Source organism: Sciurus vulgaris (genome assembly GCF_902686455.1).
Source record: "Sciurus vulgaris genome assembly, chromosome: 13".
Taxonomy (NCBI): domain Eukaryota; kingdom Metazoa; phylum Chordata; class Mammalia; order Rodentia; family Sciuridae; genus Sciurus; species Sciurus vulgaris.
In genome coordinates, this window is record NC_136474.1 from 27,377,108 (window position 1) to 27,398,617 (window position 21,510).

General features: G+C 45.8%; 2 protein-coding genes across 6 annotated transcripts in view; both read right to left on the minus strand.

Moving 5' to 3' along the window:
* Positions 1–5,485, minus strand: part of LOC306643145 (F-box/WD repeat-containing protein 12-like) — a 37,237-nt gene extending 31,752 nt beyond the window's left edge. For 2 of the 3 annotated variants that reach the window (XM_079109067.1, XM_079109069.1), the window contains exons 1-2: positions 5,338–5,485; positions 2,759–2,796 (exon numbers count right to left, since the gene is read on the minus strand). In XM_079109067.1, coding sequence (XP_078965193.1) covers positions 2,759–2,796; positions 5,338–5,427 — 128 coding nt within the window. In that variant the 5' untranslated portion in view covers positions 5,428–5,485. Of the gene's footprint in view, positions 1–2,758; positions 2,797–4,817; positions 4,917–5,337 lie in introns of those variants that run through there. The other variant, XM_079109068.1, reaches the window with a different exon arrangement.
* Positions 5,486–6,685: 1,200 nt separating this feature from the next.
* Positions 6,686–20,529, minus strand: CDK20 (cyclin dependent kinase 20). 3 transcript variants are annotated; one of them, XM_079109071.1, is made up of 8 exons: positions 20,142–20,525; positions 19,677–19,790; positions 17,382–17,570; positions 17,059–17,180; positions 16,880–16,942; positions 16,165–16,288; positions 15,600–15,755; positions 6,694–13,971 (listed from the first exon to the last, which is right to left on the minus strand). In XM_079109071.1, exons 1-8 carry the CDS (start codon positions 20,214–20,216, stop codon positions 13,774–13,776), a joined length of 1,041 nt encoding a protein of 346 aa, XP_078965197.1. In that variant the 5' UTR covers positions 20,217–20,525; the 3' UTR covers positions 6,694–13,773. The 3 variants fall into 3 exon arrangements, with proteins under 3 accessions (XP_078965199.1, XP_078965198.1, XP_078965197.1); XM_079109072.1 differs by lacking the exon at positions 17,382–17,570 and having other exon boundaries at positions 6,689–13,971; positions 20,142–20,527; XM_079109073.1 differs by lacking the exons at positions 16,165–16,288; positions 16,880–16,942 and having other exon boundaries at positions 6,686–13,971; positions 20,142–20,529.
* Between the last annotated feature and the right edge of the window lie 981 nt (positions 20,530–21,510).

The following is a 21,510-nucleotide window of genomic DNA, read 5'->3' on the forward strand; positions in this document are numbered from 1 at the left end:
AGTCTCACTAAGGTACTTAAGGCTGACTTTCAATTTGCAATCCTCCTGTCTCAGCCTCTTGAGTCACTGGAATTACAGGCATTTGCCACTGTTCCAGGTCAGAATTTTTTTTTTTTTTTAATTTCTCAAAGAAATATATACTATAGCCAGGTGTGGTAGCACACACCTGTAATCCCAGGATCATGAGTTCAAAGTCAGCCCCTCAGCAATTCAGCAAGGCCCTAAGCAGCTCAGTGAGACCCTGTTTCTAATAAAATATAAAAAGGGGCTAGGGATGTGGCACAGTGGTTAAGTGCCCCTGAGTTCAATTCCAGGTACCAAAAAATAAATAAATAAATAACATAAAATGCTCATACTATCAAAAGTGCTATACAGATTCAAAGCAATTCCAATTAAAATCCCAATGACATATCTTACAGAAATAGAGCAAGCAATCATGAAATTCATCTGGAAGAATAAGAAACCCAGAATAGCTAAAGCAATCCTTAGCAGGAAGAATGAAACAGGGGGTATTGCAATACCAGAACTTCAACTATACTATAAAGCAATAGTAACAAAAACAGCATGGTATTGGCACCAAAATAGGTAGATCAATGGTACAGAATAGAGGACACGGACACAAACCCAAATAAATACAATTTTCTCATACTAGACAAAGGGGCCAAAAATATGCAATGAGAAAAGATAGCCTCAACTCACAATGGATCAAGGACCTTGAAATCAGACCAGAGACCCTGCACCTTATAGAAGAAAAAGTAGGTCCAAATCTTCACCTTGTTGGCTTAGGATCAGACTTCCTTAACAGGACTCCCATAGCACAAGAAATAAAAGCAAGAATCAACAACTGGGATAGATTCAAACTAAATAGCTTTCTCTCAGCAAAGGAAACTATCAGCAATGCGAAGAGAGAGCCTACAGAGTGGGAGAATATCTTTGTCACTCATACTTCAGATAGAGCACTAATTTCCAGAATATATAAAGAACTCAAAAAACTCTACACCAAGAATACAAATAACCCAATCAACAAATGGGCTAAGGAAATGAACAGACGCTTCACAGAAGATCTACAAGCAATCAACAAACATGAAAAAATGTTCACCATCTTTAGTAATAAAAGAAATGCAAATCAAAACTACACTAAGATTCCATCTCGCCCCAATTAGAATGGCGATTATCAAGAATACGAGCAACAATAGGTGTTGGTGAGGATGTGGGGAAAAAGGTACACTCATACATTGCTGGTGGGATGCAAATTAGTGCAGCCACTCTGGAAAGCAGTGTGGAGATTCCTTAGAAAACATGGAATGGACCTACCATTTGACCCAGCTATCCCACTCCTTGGCCTATACCCAAAGGACTTAAAATCAGCATACTACAGAGATACAGCCACATCAATGTTCATAGCTGCTCAATTCACAATAGCCAGACTATGGAACCAACCTAGATGCCCTTCAATTGATGAATGGATAAAGAAACTGTGGTATATATATACAAAGGAATATTACTCAGCTGTAAATAATAATAAAATTATGTCATTTGCAGGCAAATGGATGAAATTGGAGAATATCATGCTAAGTGAAATAAGCCAATCTCAAAAATCCAAAAGACGAATGATCTCACTGATAAGCGGATGATGGCACATAATGGGGGGTCAGAGGGGGGCAAGAATGGAGGAAGGAGGAACTATATAGAGGGAAAAGAGAGGTGGGAGGGGTGGGGGGGAAGGAGAAAAATAACGGAATGAATCAAACATCATTACTCTATGTAAATGTATGAATATGAAAATGGTATGCTGTTACTCCATGTACAAACAGAAACAACATGTATCCCATTTGTTTACAATAAAAATAAATTAAAAAAAAAAAATATATATATATATATTTTACTCATAGGGAAAATTTCTACTCTGGCTTAGCAAAGATGAGAACAAAGACTCTGGGTAGGATTGGCATCTCGACCATTTAAATATGACCAATCCACTGCCAGGACTTCTACAAATAGTTACACTGATCATCAGTCAATTCATTCCTTCCTAATCCCAGCAGTTCAGGAGGCTGAGGCAGGAGGATCGTGAGTTCAAAGCCAGCCTCGGCAAAAGCAAGGAGCTAAGCAACTCAGTGAGACTAATAAAATACAAAATAGGGCTGGGATGAGGCTCAGTGGTCCAGTGCGAGTTCAATCCCCAATACCCACCCCCCTAAAGTGCTCTATAATCCTGAAACAAAACATGGTAAGACTGGCATTCCTGACTTCTCAAATATCTCAAGGCATAATTATCCTAAAAATTCTCTCCATCTTTCAAAGAAACTTTGATGTGTGAACAGGTGTTTCCCCTCTATGAGTGATTAAACAAACTTCTGGCTAACAGACTGGACTATATTCAGCCAGAGGTAAGAGATCTGACACGTCTTTTTCTTTCCCCTTTCTTAAGTTTTAACATCATACATACTTATATTGCTATGTTGTTAAATAAAAGCTGAATTAAAACAAAAGTCATTTGATCATATTTCTGTTCATTTGTCTTCTGTCAACCAAAAATCTGCTGTACATCTCTGCTTCTGAGTCTGGAAACCCTACCTATGTGAGTCTCCCATTTGACAGCCTTAGGTCTCTAACTAAAGAACCTTTCTGCTGGTAGGGTCAGGGATAATCAGTTTTATGCATTCAACAGAGCTAGAAATTCAGAGTGCACTCAGAAGACTATCCAGTGCACCTATCTCTCCTTTGTAGGGCCACTTTTGGTTCTTCCTTCACTTACTTCCATAGTTCCGTGGTCCCTGAAACCTCATTCCAAACCTAGAACAAGGAGGGAGAGAAGACAATGTCTGGTCAGTTAGTCAAGAGGCCATTAGAACCCAGCCTGCCAAGCCTGCAAAGGGGACAAAGGGACAGAGCAGACCTAGTCTCTGCACTCCGGAAAACTTGCCTTGGGGAGTTAGAAACACAATTAGACAATTAAATTAAAACATTCATAGCTGGGTATGAAGGCGCATACCTATAATCCTAGCAGCTTGGAGGCTAAGGGAGGAGGATCACGAGTTCAAAGCCAGCCTAAACAACTCAGCATAAACTCTAAATAAAACTCTAAATAAAATATAAAAAAAGGATTGGGCATGTGGTTCAGTGGGAAAGTGCCCCTAGGTTCTGGATTCAGTCCCCAGTACCAAAACGAAACAACAAAACACACCCCCCAAAAAAGGACTGTGGACATGGGGATGTGGCTCAGTGGTTAAGCACCCTTGGGTTCAATTCCTGGTACCAAAAAACAAAAAAACAAAAACAAAAAACCCAAACAACATTCATATCATGAGTAAGAAGAAACTCAATGGGGGTGAAGGATGAGGGCCCAGTGGGGCTCAGAAAGTTATTACTAATCAAGTTTCAAAGGATGAATAGTTGTTATTAAGAGAACAGCTGAGGCATCACAGAGGCAGAACAGCTGGGCAAATATGATTCACTAAGTATGAACAAAAAAAAAAAAAAAAAAAAAAAAGATTAATCTGCCTGAACAAGAACATAAGATTCTGGTTGGGAAAAGGAGCTGGACACTGACTTCAAACAACCCCCTGAAGTCCTAATGTCAAAACTAATGGAAGTTACTTGAGAACTTTGAACAGGGGAGTAGCAGCAGCAACCACATCTGAGGAAGATTGCTCTGGCTGTTGTGAGAAGGACGGACTTGGAATGAGATCAGAAAAGAAGACCTTACATAAAGGCTGCAGCAATGGAGTAAATTAAGGCACTGACAAAGGAGATGTGCAGAGATGCCAAGATGTGGAATGAGAAAAGCCTCACAGGGAAGGTGCTATGCGGGCCCTTCTCTCACAACTTCTCTGCAGAAAGACCCTCCAGAGGCACAGGAAGGTCCTGAATGGGGATCAGGGTGCTGTCTAGACCTCATTCCCTCAGGCCCACACTGTCAGCTGGAACTTCCTGGCCTCTCCAACTAAGCCACCCTGGATTCTGGAGCATAAACAACTTCAGTGGGTGATTCTCTAGAGCCTTAGGTGGTCCAGTGGCTCTGCAAGTTCCATTCCACGACAGTGTATTTCCAAGCCATGGCAGAAGCAACCACCACCTTCTCCATGCCCAGGTTCCCCCTTCAACAACCTCGTGCATTCGCTAGACCAAAATCTCCTGGGTCTTTAGGGAACAGTAAAGATGTAAAGTTTCTGTTTTGCAAAATCAAACCAAGCAAAGATCAGAGCATTTCCCATTCTACTGCTATAGTTCAAAACCCAAACGAACTCTTGTTTTCAAAACCCAAACCAAATCTTATTTCTGAAAGATCTATAATATGTAATATATGGGCTTGCAAAATAAATACTACCCATCTTTGAAGATCCTTCTGTTAGAGCCTGGTCTTTATAATGACATCATGAGGCAGGAATTACTGATCTCATTTTACCTATGGAGAAATTACCAGGGAAAGTTGATGCTGTTATATATTAAAGTGTGTAACACAGCTTTCTTTCAAACGATGCCCCTCAATTACCCCGAGCTTACTTCTGTAAAAACAGAGATCCAATTTCAGCCCAGTGAGTGATTCTGTGAGTCACCTTAAACAAATCACTTATCAGTAAAAATACTAGATTTATCTAAAATTATGATTATGGCATTCAAATGAGGATATTTACTAACCCTTCCATTAAATGAAATAATAATGTGGTTTTTAAGTCCTTTTATTCAACAAACGTTTACTAAGGGGACACTAAATGTCAAGGGACACAGTGATGAAAAAGACAAAAATCCCTCTCTTAGGATGAGTCCAGCAAGGAAAAACAGGCGTTACACAAATGCATTATATTAATAGGCACCTATACAGTCGAGCCGAGTCCTTCAGAGAGAGAATGCAGAGGGCCTGTGTACTGCAGCGGCAGCAGATGAGGTTATTTCGACAAGTGTTTCAAGAGCACAGCCATAAAGGAAATGGCGAGGGATGGGGCCACCACGGGTGGAAACAGGGACGTTGCCTTTCGAACACGGAAAACTGGTAAAGCAGAAAAAAACAGGAAGAAAGCTCCAGAGTGCTTCAGAAAAGCAAGAAATGAGAAGAGAAACAACCCCTAAGCCAACCTAAGGGATGAGCTCGAAGGGCAGGGAGCGCGCATCCTGCTCGAGATGCTCGGCTCAGCAGCCCTGCAGCAACCCCGGGACCAAACCTCCCAGGGCGCCCAGGCACCCCGCCGATCCTCCGCATCCGGCCGCACGACTGGACTCCGAGCAGCCCGAGGCCCTCACCCACTCCCCACGGGTCCCCAGGGAAAAACCCCTGGCCTCAGACACTCCGGCGACCACGGGGCAGGCCCTCCTCCGGCCCCAGGCGCAGCGCCTTACCTTGTTCACCTGCGCGGCGCAGAGCAGGTCCCGGGCCTCCAGGAAGGAGAAGACGTGCAGCAGCTCGTGCACACCCAGCTGCTGGGCCATCGCTCCGCAGCGCCGCGCGGCCCCAGCCAGCACCGGTACACACCTCCGCACCCCCACTTCCGCCCCGCCCGGTGAGTCCCGCCCACCCGCTGCGCTTCCGCTCCCGCCCCGCTACGTTATACTGCACTTCCGCCACGGGCGAGCGGACACTCCCTCGCGTCGGCACTTCCGCCACATTCAGTTAAATCCCGCCCACCAAGGCGATCTTCCGCGCCGGTTGCGGGCGGTCCTGCCTGCTCGCGATCCCTGAACTCCCACCCACACAGCCGCCCCTGCTCTCAACATCTTTGTACTGACATTCACCCTGGCCCAGACACTGTCCTTTCACGGTCCCTCTCACTGCCCCTGCTCTTCTTCCGACCCAATTGTCCCACTCACTACCGTTGTCCTCCCTGGTTGGATTCTGACCTTCACTGGTTCTATCATTGATCTTCAATCTGTCCCTGACGCCCACTTTTCCTCTCCTAACCATTGGCCTTCTCCTTGACCAGGGGCATGATTTTGGCCATAATCCTTAACCTCATCTTTGCCTGTCCCAGACCTGACCCTAGCTTTTGTCTTGACTTTGGCAATGCCCCTAGGCTTTGCCCTGTCCGTAGCTTTACCCTCACTCTCCCTGGCTTCTACTCTCATCCTGAACTTAAACCAGACCCTTCTCCTCCCTCTGACTAGCTTTACCCTCATCTCAGCCCCACCCCTCAACTTTCACTCTTGGCCTCCCTCTTACCCTTGGGGCTGGCCTTCTTCCATACAGTAGCAGTTTCCCTCTCCTTGGCGCCTCCCTTGTCCTAGCCTGGATACTGATCCTGGACATAACCCAACCCTGTCTTTGTCATGGATCTTGCCAGGTTCAGATCAGATTTGGCATATGGGTAAAGTTTGGGGTAAGTTAAGGTGAAGATCAAGTTCCAGTTCAGGGTCATTGCTAGTATGCAAGGGTATGACCAGGGACAGAGTGAGGGTAAGAATCAGAATGAGGTTGTGTCTAATCCAGGGTGAAGCATGTGGCAGGTGGAGGATCATGGTCAGACCATGGTCATTGTGAGAATCATTCAAGATCAAAATCAATGTGAAGGAAGTTTTATAACCAGGGTTAAGTTCAAAATCAGGATAAGGTCATGATAGTGGGGGGGTCATGGTCAGGATTGGAGTTCTGATAAGGGTCAGAGTCAGTGAGACAGGATAAAGGTTAAGTTCAATTCATGGTCAAGCTAAAGTTCAGGAATAGGGTAGGTCAGGATCAGAATGATGGTCATTGTCAGGGTGAACTAAGGTGGAGAATTGATCTAGGCTGACAGTAAATATCTCGGGTAACTGTGTAGTTGATGTTCAGGATTAGGGTTACTGTCAGATTCAGGTTCAATATGAAGATAACGTCAGGGTCCAGTTCAATTCAGATGCCAGGTCAGGGTAAGCATGAGGTTAATTGTCAAGTTCGAGATCAATTAAAAGTCAAGGTGAGTATATTTCTACCACTGCCTTAACAAGTTTCCACAAACTTGTGTCCTAAAACAACACACAATTTATAGCTATAGGTCAGAAGTCTGGTTTAAGTCTTGTTGGGGACAAATCAAAGTATCAGGTGGGCTGCATTCTTTACTGCAGGCTCTAGGACAGAATTCATTTTCTTGGTTATTAAGATTGTTTGCACAATTCAGTTTCTTGTGATTTTAAGAATGAGATTTCCATTTCCTTGCTGACTGCCAGTGGAGAGACATTCCCAGCTCATAGAGGCAACCTGGCTTCCTTGGCTTGGGGTCCCCAACGCTATCTTCAAAGCCAATAATTGGGTTAAGTCCTTGTCCTCCTCCTTCCATTTCATCTCTCAGTGCAGCTAGGAAAGGCTCTTGCATGTGATTAGTTTGGACCCACCTGCATAATTCAGGATACTCTTCCATCTCAAGATCTATATCCTTTATCACATCTTGAGCAAAGTTCCTTTTGCTGTGCATCTTAGTTCATTTTCTGTTACCATAACAAAATATGTCAGACTGGATACTTTATAGAGGTTTATTTAGCTCACGGTTTTGGAGACCTCAAATCCAAGATCAGGTAGTGTCATCTGTTCATCCTATGGTAAGGGCCTCATGGTGAATGGCATCATGATAGGCGCACATAAAGATCACAAGGCATGGAGGAGGCCAGTAGAATTTAGGGGGCCAAGCTTCCTCTTTTATAACTTGCTCTCATGGGAACTAACTTAGTCCCACAAGAACTATATTAATTTCTTCTAAGAGTGGTATTCCCAATGACCCAACCGCTTTCCACTAAGTCCTACTTCTTAAAAGGTTCTACCGTCTCAAAATGGCCATATTGGGGAATGTGGCTTGCAGCACAAAAACTTTTAAGGAACACACTCAAATCATAGCAAAACCATTATAAGGACATGGGGGTGGCATTATTTTGCCTACAAATGTGGTCAAGGTCTCAGTCAGGATGAAGATCAATAACCTATGGTCAAGGTCAGGTAGGTCCAAGTATAAGTTGAGTGTAATGAGGGATCAGGGATAGGGATCAGTCTCAAGGGTCAACATAATGAGGGTCAGTGTCAGGGTGTAGTTCAATGTTTGGGTTAGAAGCCAAGTTCAAAGTCAAGTTTAAGATTTTGATGGGATTAAAGTAGGTTAAGTGTAAAGGTCAAGTGAAAGATTGTGCCTGTGGGTCAGTGGTAAGGATGAGGAAGAGGCCACTATGAGGGTCAATGTTATTTGAGAGTCACAGGCAGGAAGTGTTAGGATGAAGAACAAATTTGATTAGTGCCAAGTTGATGTCAGCATCAATCCAAGGTGATGTACAAGGTGAGGTTAAAATTGAGTTCTGAGTCATGGTTACTGTCAGGATCAGGGTCATGATTGGGTCAAAGTAGATTAGTTTCACTCTATGTGTATAATTCAGTCAAGTTCAAGGTCACAGTGGGTCAGGATGATTGTCAAGGTGAGGGATTCAGTCTACAGGCAGAGTGAAGTTGAAGTTCAAAGTCAAACTGACAGTGAGTGTCCTATTCAAGGTAACATCCTGGGACAATGTCAGATTCCAGGTCATGATTCGTGTGAGATGGTTGTCAGGTCAAGGATAGGGTGAATGTGAGGGTCTTGTTAATGTCAGGGTCAGGGTCAGAGTTATGGTGAACATCAGTCTAAGATGAGTCTGTGTCAAGGTGAGGATCAAGTTCATGGACAAGTTTAACTTCTAGGTTAGAGATAGGTCAGCACCAAGGTTAGAGTAAACCATAATCAGGGTAGAGACAATGTGAGAATCACTTTCAGGGTTATGATCAAACCAGATGCTAAATGTGAGATCACATTTAAGGATCTGGGTAATGTGTCAGAGTCCAGTAAAGCATTGAATGAGAGTGAGGGTGTAGGTCAGGGTCAGAGAAGTCGGAGGTCCAATCAAGGTAAGGGTTGGTGACAGTCAAGTTAAGCATAAGGTTAAGTCTCAGGTTCAGGTTAAATGTTAGGTTCAGCCTCAATCTGAAAATCAGCGTGAAGATCAGATTCAAGGTCAAGCTGAAAGGGTGGTTTCAGGTTTAGGAGGTTGTGTGAATGGGGTTGGTTGAAGGTCAGTGGTCAGGGTAGGTCAGTATCTGGATTGGCATCAGTGTAAAAATGAGGTTCAGTATTAGAGTCAGGTTATAAACCTAGATCCAAGCAGTCAGGTTGGTGAACAGATACCCAGTAAGAATGGGGTTCAAGGTGAGATTCAGGGTCATTTTAAGGCTGAGTGTGAGAGTGATGGTCAAATTTATGGTCTAGATATGAGATGTCCCCCTAAAAGCTCAGGTGTGAGATAATGTAAGAAAGCCTAGAGGTGAAGTAATTGGGTTATGAGAACCTTAATCTAATTGGTACATTGATCCTCAGGGATTAACTGGGTCATAACTTTGGGCTGGCAGAGTGTGGCTGAAGGAGGTGGGTCATTTGGGGCATATCTTTGGGGTACATATTTTGTCCTTGGTGAGAGGAGAATTGTTTCCTGGTGCCATGTCCTGAGCCACTTTCCTCCACCATACTCTTCTGCCGTGACGTTCTGCCTCACCTCAGGCCCCAAAGAATGGAGTCAGCTACAGACTGAGACCTCTGAAATGTTAGCACTAAATAAACTTTTACTCCTTCAAAATTGTTCTCAGGTATTTTAGTCACAGCAGCAAAAAAGCTGACTAAAACAGTCAAATTCCATGCCAAGTTCAAATTCAGGATAAGTTTGAGGCTCAGAATCAGTCTGAAAGTAAGCATCTGATGGAGGCTCAGGTTCAGAATCAAGGTGAGGTCAAGGGTATGATTTTCAGCATCAGCATCACAGGAAAATGTTTGGGATCAAGCTAGTATCAGGATAAGGCTTAATTCAAGATCAGATTAAAATCAATTATCAAGTTTAAAGTCATGGTAAGAATAGGTAGGTGGGGGTTAGGTCAGGTTCACGGTCAAAGTCAGTTTCAAGTGCAAGTTAAAGATCAGGATAGGTCAGAGTTAGTTTGAAGTGTAGTTAGAATACCAAAGTATCAGAGTTAAGTTCAATTTGAAAGTCAAAACAACATATTTTTTAATGTTTTCATGTAATGAGTTTTTGTAGGAAGGTTTTTAATTACAATTTCCATTTTCTTAATAAATATACAGGGCTACTCAATCACATATTTCTTCTTGAGTGAGCTTTGGTAATTTCTCTTCTTCAAGGAATTGGCCTGTTTTATCTGTCATTACTTTTATCAACATAAAGTTCGTAATACTGATATATTAAAAAATCTGTATAATTGGTAATACCATCTCATTCCAGAAAGTAGTAATCCCTGCCTTTTTATAATCTGTGCCTTTTCATTTGTTCCTCTTGATCAGCATGACTAGATGTTTATCAGTTTTACAGATCTCAGTGAATGAGCTTTTGGTTTCGCTTCTTTTTCTCTTTGTTTCAATCTAATCCATATTATTTCCTTTCTTCTACATTTTATGGACTTTTTAAAAACTCATGTCCCTCCAGGATGGGGGTCAGACTACATTGTCCAGGCTGGTCTTGAACTCTTGGGCTCAAAGGATCCTCCAACCTCTGCCACCCCAATAACCAGGACTACAGGTGCACATCTCCATACCCAGCACCAGCCTTTTTTATATTGTTATATCATAAAGATTATAAATTAGAGCTGGGCGTGGTGGTGCACACCAGTAATTTCAGAGGATTGGGAGGCTGAGATAGAAGGATCGCAAGTTCAAAGCCAGCCTCAGCAACTTAGTGTGTCCCTAAACAACTTAGCAAGAACCCTGTCTTTAATATAACATTTTAAAAATGGGTGGGGAGTAGCTCAGTGATTAATTGTTCCTAGGTTCAATCCCTGGTTCTAAAAAAAAAAAAAAAAAGATTACAAATGAACCTCTAAGCATTGCCATAGCTACAGCACAAGTACACAATACATCAAATACAAGTACTGATATGTATTATCAGTGAGCTCATAATATTTTCTATTTATTGTTTATTCAATGTTTAGACATGTATTTCTTCATTTTCAATCACATGGGAAATTATGTTCTTTTCTTGATTTCTAGTTTAATTATAGTAAAAAATTATATACCTAATTTCACTTTGATCCTTTGAAATTTGTTGAGACTTATATGGCCCAGTATATGCTCAATGTATTGTGAGTGCTTGGGAAGAGCATGAATCCTGCATTATCTGTGACCTATATTGGCCATGTATTCACAACTGTCTGACTGCCTGTTACTTACTTTTAGGCTTCTCTCCTTGCCTGACACCCTTTTACTTTGGGCCCCTCAGTGTAGGCAAACACCAAGAGGTAGACCTGCTCTCTTAAGACTTCATTCCAAGAATTTGAAGACTAATGAAAAGAGTCCTATAAAACCATCTTGATGCTGTCTTCTGGCTCTCGCTGCCTGCCTCCCTCTCCCTGAACCTTTCTGCTGGCTCTGCTTATCCCACCCTAAGAAAGAAATACCCTTTTCCATTTGCTTTTGCAATGCTTCAGATCCTGAGATTGGGGTGTTTCCCCCAGTTGAGTTAGTCTTTTCTAATACTCTCTCCAGTCTGGACTTATTTTAGGCTGTATACAACCACTAGGTATATCTGTTCACCCTCTTGGTCAAATTGCCTACCTTCTGAATTGTTGTCCTCTGTTTCTTGGAGAGTTATTTTAAACTAACCATTTTGAAAGTGGATTTGTCTGATTTTTAGTTATGCTACTATTTAGTTTATATTTATCTCAAAATTTAAGACTGTATTATTACATACATATAAATTTAGAAAATTTTGCTAATTAAATATCTTTTCATTAGAATTTAGTCTGTTCACACATAGTAATATTCTTTGCCTTAAAATCTATTGCTAGATATTTAGTAACACATATTTTTGTCTTTTTGTTTGCAGATGATTGGTATTTGCATTTCTCTTGAAAATACCAGTTTCATTTTCTTTTTAATTAGGATAACAACGTTTCAGCTAGAATATTTATTCTATTTAAATCATTGACTTTTTTAGTTTAAAACTATTATCTTTCTATGTGCTATACATTTGTACCTTCTGTTATATTATTTCTTATTATTCCATTTTTCATTGTAGTTTTGGGGTTGCATACTCTTTATTCAAACATTATTAGAAGTACTAAGCATCCTGGGCATATGATGTATAATTGTTACATGGTCTGTGTCTTATAAATCCACCATCTTAGAAAACCTACAGTAGGTTTTTTGTCATCTGTGATGCATATTTATATTCTTACCTTATGTGACTGGTTATTGTATAATATACAGTCATAATTTAAGGCATCCATTGATAATTACCAAACGAGCTTTTCATCAGTCAACTGTATCTTACTTAGATCAAATATATCAAGTCCAGGTTCAGGATCCCATTTGTGCAGACCTGACAACTACTGAGAAACTGAGCTTGACCAGAGCTTAGTCTGCAGGTATGGCTGGAAAAATAAATGGAGGCCAGATCATGAAAACATCAGAGTTTCCTCAAAGGACCAACTAGGATTTTTTGTGTGTCTCATGTTCCCATAAAGAAACCAGGAGCTATAGTAGTGTAAATCATTCTGTGTCCTCAGTGCTCATAGAATTTTTGCACATTATGCCTAAAACAACTCTTTAAAGAACTACTGGCGCGGTGGCACACAACTGTAATCCCAGCGACTCCGGAGGCTAAGACAGGAGGATCATGAGTTCAAAGCCAGACTCAGCAACAGGGAGGCGCTAAGCAACTCGGTGAGACCCTGTCTCTAAATACAAAATGGGCTGGAGATGTAGCTCCATGGTCAAGTGCCCCTGAGTTCAATCCCTGGTACCCTCACCCCTGACAAAAAAGAATAAAGGACAGCTATGATTAGGCTTCTCTCTGTTCTTCTCTCTCCCATTGTCCTGGTCATTATGTGACCTTATAGTGAGTCTTGACACCTGGTAAGTTATTTGATCATCACCTCTTCTTCTTCCTCCTTTTGGTCCTTTGCATCCCCATATATTTTTGGGAATCAGCTTACCAAATTACTATCAAATAAAAATATATGTATCGGCTGGGGTTGTACTAGGATTTATTGAATAAATAAATTCCAGGTATGCCAGTTTTTCCTACTTGCACAGCTGCTTCTGGTTCACCCTCATCCTGACGAGTGGCTGTTAGTAACATCCTAATAGGTGAAGGCTTTGCTGCTGAATTCCCAGCCTGCCCATCCCTGGACCTGGACTTCTGTCTCCCTCATTTCCAGATGAGCATTCAGTCTTGTGAAGCACACAGGAAGCCCTCAGGGCAAAAGCAGCTGTGACTGAAGTCACCTTTCTGGTGATCCCTATAAACAGGGCCATGAGACAGTGCCACTTCTACCATCTTCCCAAGAAGAAACAGAGGAGGATGAGACACTAGCAAAGCCACTTGGGGCTTTTATACAAATCTTAAATATTGAATTAGAGTGCTCACTGTCTCTGAGAATCAAAACAAGCCTGCCTTTCCACACAAGTTTCCAACATGTGGACATCTCACTCTCCACGCTTCCGCAGCTGGTTCTAATAGGAATGTCCTTGGGGAGGCAGTGCATTGAGAACCAGCAGTACCACTGCATGGTGGTCCCCGGACAGTAGTGCAGCACACTGTTCCTATTGGTCAGAAGGCCATGGTCTCCTCTGCTTGGCTAGACATCCTCATTGCCTTAGCTGAAATGTGAACTCTGCTTCCTTGGAACCTTGGAACCCTCATCAAGGGGGCTGAGGAGCAGGTCACAGTGGGAGCAAGGCAGGTGTGGAGTGAGTCCAGTATGGCTATGGAAGGCCTTGGAAAGTGGAATCAGGCAGGAGGCAGACGAACAAGCAGCCCAGGTACTTCTGGGGGACAGACAGGACCTGGGCCAAAGTCTCACCCCTCTGGGATAAAGGGCCGAATTAATTCTGGGTCCAACAGCGACTCCTCAAGAGGCCGGTCCACATGGAAGTTATGCACATGAGGAGGTCCCGGGTGAGCCTTGGGAGCAGGCCCCCCTGGGCGCTGGGGAATCGGCAGCTCAGATGGGTGGGCAGGCAGCGGAGCTGTGAAGAAGTACTGATGCAGGAGGGCCTGGCAAAGAAGGGTCAACAGAAGGAAGCCCAGTCACCACACCATCCCCAGCCTCAGGCAGAGGACAGCAACTCAGCAACCTTTCCTGGGGGCCACCTGTGTAGAGCCCTGTTCCAGGGACTGGGGACACAGCAGGGAACACACAGACCAAGCTATACCTTGTCCACAGAGTGGGTAGGGGATGGGGGGTGAGATGTGAGGGATAATAAACCAGACAGAGGTACAATACACAGTACGACCTGTGAAGAAGACAGAGGGGAATGAGGAGCACTGAAGGAGGTCACAGGCTTGAAGTGGGGGAGTGGTGAGCCAGGTTGGGTGGCACACGCCTGTAATCCCAGCCCCTTGGGAGATTGCAGCAGGAGGATCACAAGCTCGAAGCTGCCTCAGCAACCTAGTGAGGCCCTAAACAACTTAACAAGACCCTGTCTCAAAATAAAAAATGAAAAAGAGTTGGGGATGTGATTCAGTGGTTGAAAGCCCCTTGGTTCAATCCCGGAAAAAAAAAAAAAAAAAAAAAAAAAGAGAGAGAGAGAGAGAGAAAGGTAAGGTCTACCTGAGAGGCAGGTGAGCAAGGCAACAAGTGGAGCAGGAAGAGGCCTGGGGAAGAATGGTCTGGGCCAGGGGGAGAAGTGCACAGGCCCCAGGGGAAGGTCCTGGGGCTGGACAGGAGTGACCATGGAGGACAGCAGCAGGCAGGGTCAGAAGGTTACAGGGCCCACCTCCAACAGCTATGGGCCCTGACTCTTCCCAAGTAAAGAGGCACAAGAGGACCCTGGCAGAGGAGGAGTGTGACCTGCTCTATTGGACAGTCACTCAGTCTGCCAGGTGGAGAAGAGATTAAATGGGATGAGGGAAGACATCCAGAAGAGAAGTGGATAGTAAGCCAGAGCCCATAGGAGCTGCTGAGGGTAGGAACCAAGGACACCTGCAAACGCAGGTGCAGGTGCCAGGTGACCGGGGAGGGCAGCTATCAGGCTGGAGGCACAGGACCCACGGGCGTGAGGCTCTGACATCCTCCAGTCCCTGCCTCTGGGGTCCTCACTATCCTTCCTGCCTTCTACAGCCAGCCTTCCTGGGTCCTCTCCTCTGGACCACTGCTCACCACTTCTCTCTTCAGCACATAACTCATTACCTTGTGCTTAAAACTGCCCCCTGCCAGGACGCCTGTTTGGCCCCACCCACCAGAGGATACCACCATACTCTCCTGACCCTGTGGGTTTGCAGCTGCCTTACCATGGGGGTGAGGGATCCCCTGGAGACAGGTCATACTGTCTATGTCATGGCTCACAGCAATGCCTGGCACGTGTCACATGCTAAGTACTTACTGCTAAAGAGATGTGGGCATGAGGCCCCAGGGACTCTGCTGCTGTCTGCCACGTGGTCTGCACTCTCCTTGAGACCTAGTGGGCCACCCCTGCTGCAAGCCCTCAAAGCATACTGGAAATGTGCAGTGGTGTCTGCTCATGGAAAGCACACCTGTCCCAAGGCTCCCGTCACCTGCAGTTCTGGCCTATCACAGGTTCTGAGGATCCCTGAGCTGGGTCCCGTGGCTACCCGGTGTGGAGTGGGAGGGCAGTGGTTGGTGGGCCTGTAGAAGGGACGGAGACTGTGGACTCTTGCCTTACCTTGGAGGCTGCAATGCGCTGGCGAGGAGGGTAGAGGAGAAACTGACCCAGCAGGTCCAAGGCCTGAGGAGAGGCGTCTGACAGCACCTCCTCCAGGGGCACTGGCGCCTGTTCCTTAAAGGAGATCTTGTTGTAGTCAGGCAGCTCTGTGATCTCCTGGGCCAGGAAAAGGAGGAATGGCACGTGAGAGGAGGCACTGCCCACGCTGCTCCCTGATGCCAGCTCAGGCCCTCCTGGTCTCATGCTCGCTCACAGTCCTCCTGTCACGTGCCCCATTCACTCACTCACTCCTGACCCTCACCAATGCCTGCCCTGCCCAGAGACGGAGACTGTGTGCGTATGTGGTGGAGTAGGGACAGGCAGAGGATGGGACCTGGCCCTCCTGCCTCCAGTAGGGCAAGAAAGAGGAACCCCTGGGCCCGAACAGAGGTCCCTGTTGGTCAAAGCAGGGCTGGGTCAAGGAAAACTGGAGCTGTGAGAGACAGCACGGGGGCAGAAACACTACTTGCTATTGGAGAATGGAGCGAACCTGGCCTGCACCCTCCCACCAAGGGCCCCTACAAACCGGCCAGACTTGAGGGCTGGGGGTGCCCAAGATGCGAAGCACACAGCAAAGCTGTTCAATGTCGTTCTCTCCCGGGAAAAGAGGAGATCCATTCAATAGCTCCCCCATGATGCAGCCCACAGCCCTGTGGATACAAAATCCTGAGCACTTCAAGATCACACCCTGTGGATCACAGTTCCAAGGCTTAAAGGCTCCAAGTCCAGGGGTACAGACCACCAAACAGTCAAAGATCTCAACCTTAGAACACAGAGCAAGCCCCCAGCGACTCCAGGACGTCTCAGAGCCTCCTGTTCTAGATGCACCACTCCCCTTCACTTCCGGGGCAGACCTACAAAATAGCTCCAAATCTCAGATCCCTTGGGCACAACAGAAGTTTCAGAGCCTTCAAACCCCTACAAAATAAAATGGTTCAAAGCCTTCAAATCCAGTGACACAGGCCTCTGATTAATTCAGACACTTCTGATCCTGGGGCCTGACCTCTGCACATACCAGCTTCAATAGCCCATACCTTGAATCTCAGCCCACCTCCCCACCAGCCCAGAACAACCATCCTCTGGTTGAGACAACCACTTTCCTTTTACCCCAATCTCCTAACCAGCTCAAAAACATCACCGTGATGAACACCAAACACTCCCCACACTACTCAGAATACCCCAGCCAGGGAAGACTCCCCCATGGCCCACATTACCCTTTCTCCTGCCCCCAGATGTCTTACCATAGGTCAACACCCTGGTCATACTGGCGGGCACCATATAGGAGCTCAGGGGCTCGGTACCACCTATGAGGAAGAGGGCTGCTGGTCACTTGTCTGAGAGGCTTCCCTGGAAGTTCATTCCAACCCCATAAGCACCTCTTCCCCAGGAAGGGGACGGAAGGGAATCTGGTCCTCCCTACCTGGTGGCCACCTGATGTGTGTAGAGGCGGCTGCCATCTGGAGAAAAGACCCGGGCCAGGCCAAAGTCTGCTATCTTGAGCTGGCCTGAGGCACTGATAAGCAGATTAGCAGGTTTTAGGTCCTGGTAACATGAAAAGAAGCATCAGTCCCTGTGTCCCCCATATGTCTCTGGATGTGAGGAGTTGCACCCAGGTCAGCCCCAGTCCCTGCTTCCTTTAGAGCCCCCCCACCTCCGCCTCTACTACTCACCTGAAGACCCTGATCCCCTCTAACCATATCTTCTTCAAGGGCTAGCCCACCCCTAGCCCATGCTGGGACTGACCCGGTGCACGATGTTGTTGGCATGGCAGAAGGCAACACCCTTGAGCAGCATTTGCAGGTAGCTCTTAACCTGTGCTGGAGCCAGCGGCCTCTGGGCATGGCGCACCACCTCTGCCAGGTCTGACAGCATGAACTCGAAGGCCAGCACGAAGCCTGCACCATGCGGGAACACGGCCTTCAGCTGCACCACCTGCAGGCAGGCATTCCATGACTCACCTTGCAAGACCTCCTGTGCAATGCCAAGATCCCCACCCTGTGCCTGACCGAGGATCAGGCAGGCAGAGAAGTCAACATGGGGCCTCAGGCCAGCTAGGAAGTTTAGCATTCACACTGGTCTGCTATCCGAGGCAAGGCAGACCCACTCTACCTCTCCACAGAAACTCAGGGAAAGGGTCAGAATACGGTCACTTAGCAGGCAGCATCTAGTTGTCCAACCTAGCACAACAATTTAAAGTGTTTAAAGACATACATGAGCAGACTGTCTCCTATTTCCTCTAAAACCATTAAACCCCAGGACCTAAGGAAAGCACAGGAATCACATCATCCCTGATGCTAGGGGAGACACATCACACACGGAGGACACCTGTGTTGGAGGGCCTGGGCTGCACACAGCAGAAAGCTGGGACACAAGGACTCTTAGGAACTCATACCAAGGGACAAATGATCAACAAATGAACAAAAGGGATGTGTATAGGAACAGACATACAAGAGGGCAATGTGATTTTAAGTGGAGAAAGAGACACTTTATTTAGATGGCGTGGGGGTCAGAGGTGGGGTCAGGGCCAGGCTCAGGGATCAGCCAGTTATATGGAGACCTGGGAAGAAGCTCTGGGCAGAGAGAACAGCAAGTGCCAAGCCCTGAGCACAGATGGATGGAGCCTAGATTGGTGCTGGTCATGGGAAAGATGCCTAAGAAATTGTTGTGAGTGGTGACAGTAACCTGAGCTAGAGACAAATTTGGAGGATGTTTTGAAATGGAACCTTCAAGACTGTTGAACACCAGTTGCAGGGACCATATCACCAGCCTGTTTATGGATTTTTCTGCACCTGCCCCATAGGTGGTTGATCTGGAAGCCCTTTTATTTTCCACAAAAAATAAGAACAGTCTTATTGCTGTTTTTCTGATATTTCAGGTAGTATATAATCATCTTATGAGCAAAACACATACATATATTCAGATACTACATAAAGTTATATTGAACAAAAGAACAAATGAAAAACCCTACCACCTACAATCTGGAAGCACATTCTACCAGACTTTAACACCATATAGCACACAAAAACACATTCATGTACAATAATATTTTCACCTAAAGTTTTAGAAGATGCTTATGTCATCCAATGCATCATGAACATCTTCACAGAACATGAATATAAGTCAGAGGCTCACACAGAGACTCAAGCTTGTCACTCCCCAGGAAGCTGAGTGCTCTCATGGAAAAGAGAAAGCACCATATGAGTAATGATGCAGGGGGATTTAAGATGTCCCTCCTCTGGTCCCTATATCCCCTTCTTGTCACACACCTACCAAGTGGGCCCTGTCACCTCTGCATGTGTCCATGTCCCTTACACTGTTAGTTCTCAAGAGTCAGGTCAGAGTCAGTTCCTCACTGTGTCACTAGTGCCCCACAAAGGTAGAGCTTATCAGGAAGACCCCCAGAGGAAGACTGTCTGGACTCCTCAATCAGACTTGAGCCAAAGCCCCCCTGATAAGCAAGGGCTCATGAGCAGATGATAGAAACTCCCACCTTTGCCTGAGAAACAAAGATACTGAATGAAACCTGCCTTGCACAGTAGTGAAGAGGACTCACTTCACTAAAGCATTTGAGAGTCTACAGAACACATTAGGAGCTCAAGAGATACTACTTATCATTAGAAATCACTAGGGCAGGGAGTATGGCCCAGTGGTAGAGCACTTGCCTAGCATGCCTGAGGTCCAGCACCACCTGCATGCATAAATAATCAAACAAATAGGAGAAAAAGCATCCACTAAATATTTTGAGAAAAATGACTTGTAGTTGACAATTTAATAAATACATACATGAAGAAATGAGTAAATGAAAAAGTGAAGAACAGATAAATGAAATAATTAAGGGAATGAGGGTAGACCAAAAAAAGGGCATAAATAAAGGGTAAAAGTCAGATGCATGAACACAGTGGGTTAGGAGGGAATCCCTAAAAGCGGGGGTAAATGGCTAGAGTAAGGCTGGAGGAGAGGGAATGAGTGTAGGAGGGCAAGAAGGTAATGTCTCAGAACTTGCTCCTTGCCCACCTGGACCCAGAAGCCCCCACTCACATACTGATTATCCTCAATTTCCTGCAAAGCTTTGATCTCCCGCAGGGCCTGGTTGGGGATGCCATCCTCCAGCCGCCGCAGAGCCACCTTCTTGAGAGCAACGATCTCGCCAGTCTGTCCAGGAAAGAGAGTAGACAGTGCCAGCCCACCTCCCGAGGCGGAGGGAGGAGAGGGAAGAGAGGTGGGGCAGAGGAAGACACGCTTCCCGGGTGGCGAGAGGCCTAGAATCTCCCTGCAGACGCGCGAATCTACCGCTCAGGGATCTACCCAGGGCCAGCAGGCCCGCCGCTGGATAAACAGGGACCACAGAGGGATGAAGTCGGAGCTAGGACAGCAGCTCGGAACCAGGCGCCACAATACAAAGGAGGGCCGGGAAACCCGCACGTTTAAGAAAGACCGTCCCGAAGGGCGGCAGCGCGGCGAGGAGGGAAACACACCCCGGCGGCCCCTGCGGCCTTGTCTCACCTCTACGTGCTTGGCCTTGAAGACGATGCCATGCGCGCCCTCCCCGATGCGGCCCAGGATGCAATACTGGTCCATCAGCGACCCGGGAGCTCCCAGATCCCACTCTATATCGCCCGCCCTGCCTGGAGCACAGACGCGGTTGCCTAGCAACGGGGCGGACTGCAGGGTCCGGGGCGGCGCTGCGGAGGCACGTGACCCGGAAGACTGAAGCTGCGTTGGGTCAAGGACGGTTGTTCCGGGTTCGACTGCGCGTTTCCGCCATCACGCAGCAGCCAGCTTAACTCCACGCGCCAGCCGCGGGTGCCACGGAAGACTGGTGGCCTGCGCGTCCTCCGCACAGCCCCAACGTCGCGTAAAGAGGGCAGACGTTGCGTGCTCCCGGAGGGGCGGGGCCACGCAGCGGAGGGCGGGGCCTCCGGGCAAGGGGGCGGGGCGGGGCGGGGCGAGCTGGTGTCACTGGCCCGAAGCCCCGCACCGGTGACTCCAGGTACCCCGAGACCAGAAGCCACGAACTTACAACTTTTGTGCTTTTATCCATGTTTACAACGTTTAAAAAAGATGAAAAGTTGAGGGCATATGTATCATTGCAAATGCATGTTCCCTTTGCAGAGGAAAAAAAAAGTGCTTATGCTCCTTTTAATGCTGTAAGTAAAAAGAATACTAGATCTTTAAACATAAAAATCAGTTTTCACTCAGTTATGTTTTACTGCCGAGAGTTTGAAGCTTAAGAAAAGTTTCAAAGCAAATGCCATCCTTTGTTCGTTTTAGATATGCGACAGTAGAGTGTATTTTGACCTGTGATACAGACATGGAGTATAACTTCCCATTCTTGTGGTTGTACGTGATGTGGAGTTACACTGGTCGTGTATTCATGTATGAACACAGGAAAGTTATGTCCGATTCATTCTACTGTGGTTTCTGTTTTCATACCCCTCCCTTCCCTTTATTCGCCTTTGTCTAATCCACTTATCTTCTAATCCAAATATCATTCTACTTGACTAACTACTTTCACTTGGCTAAATTTTAATTCCTTTCCCACAAGAAGACCATTGTGTAATTATTAAATGCTTGTACACACCATTTTTTTACATTGCATCACAACATGAAGATTAGTAAAATTATGGTAATGCAGGGGTCATTCACTGTTTTCTTCAAGAAAAGCTAAAGGGTGACGATCATCTCAATTTATGCAGAAATAGCATTTGACAAAATTCTACACTTTTTAAAGAAGAAAGTAGTCGATAAATTAGGAATGGAAAGAAACTAACTTAATGTAGCAAAGACTATATATGAAAAGTCCACAATCCAAAAAGGAAATTAAGAAAATGATTCCATTTAAAATAACATCAAAAGGAATAAAATATCAAGA

Coding starts and splice junctions, on each gene's coding strand:
- CDK20 (XM_079109071.1), bottom strand. CDS start 20,216: ATGGACCAGTATTGCATCCTGGGCCGCATCGGGGAGGGCGCGCATGGC. Junction 17,571..19,676: donor AAATTGAGGATAATCAGTAT/GTGAGTGGGGGC, acceptor GCCTGCCTGCAG/GTGGTGCAGCTGAAGGCCGT. Junction 17,181..17,381: donor CCAACAACATCGTGCACCGG/GTCAGTCCCAGC, acceptor TCATGTTACCAG/GACCTAAAACCTGCTAATCT.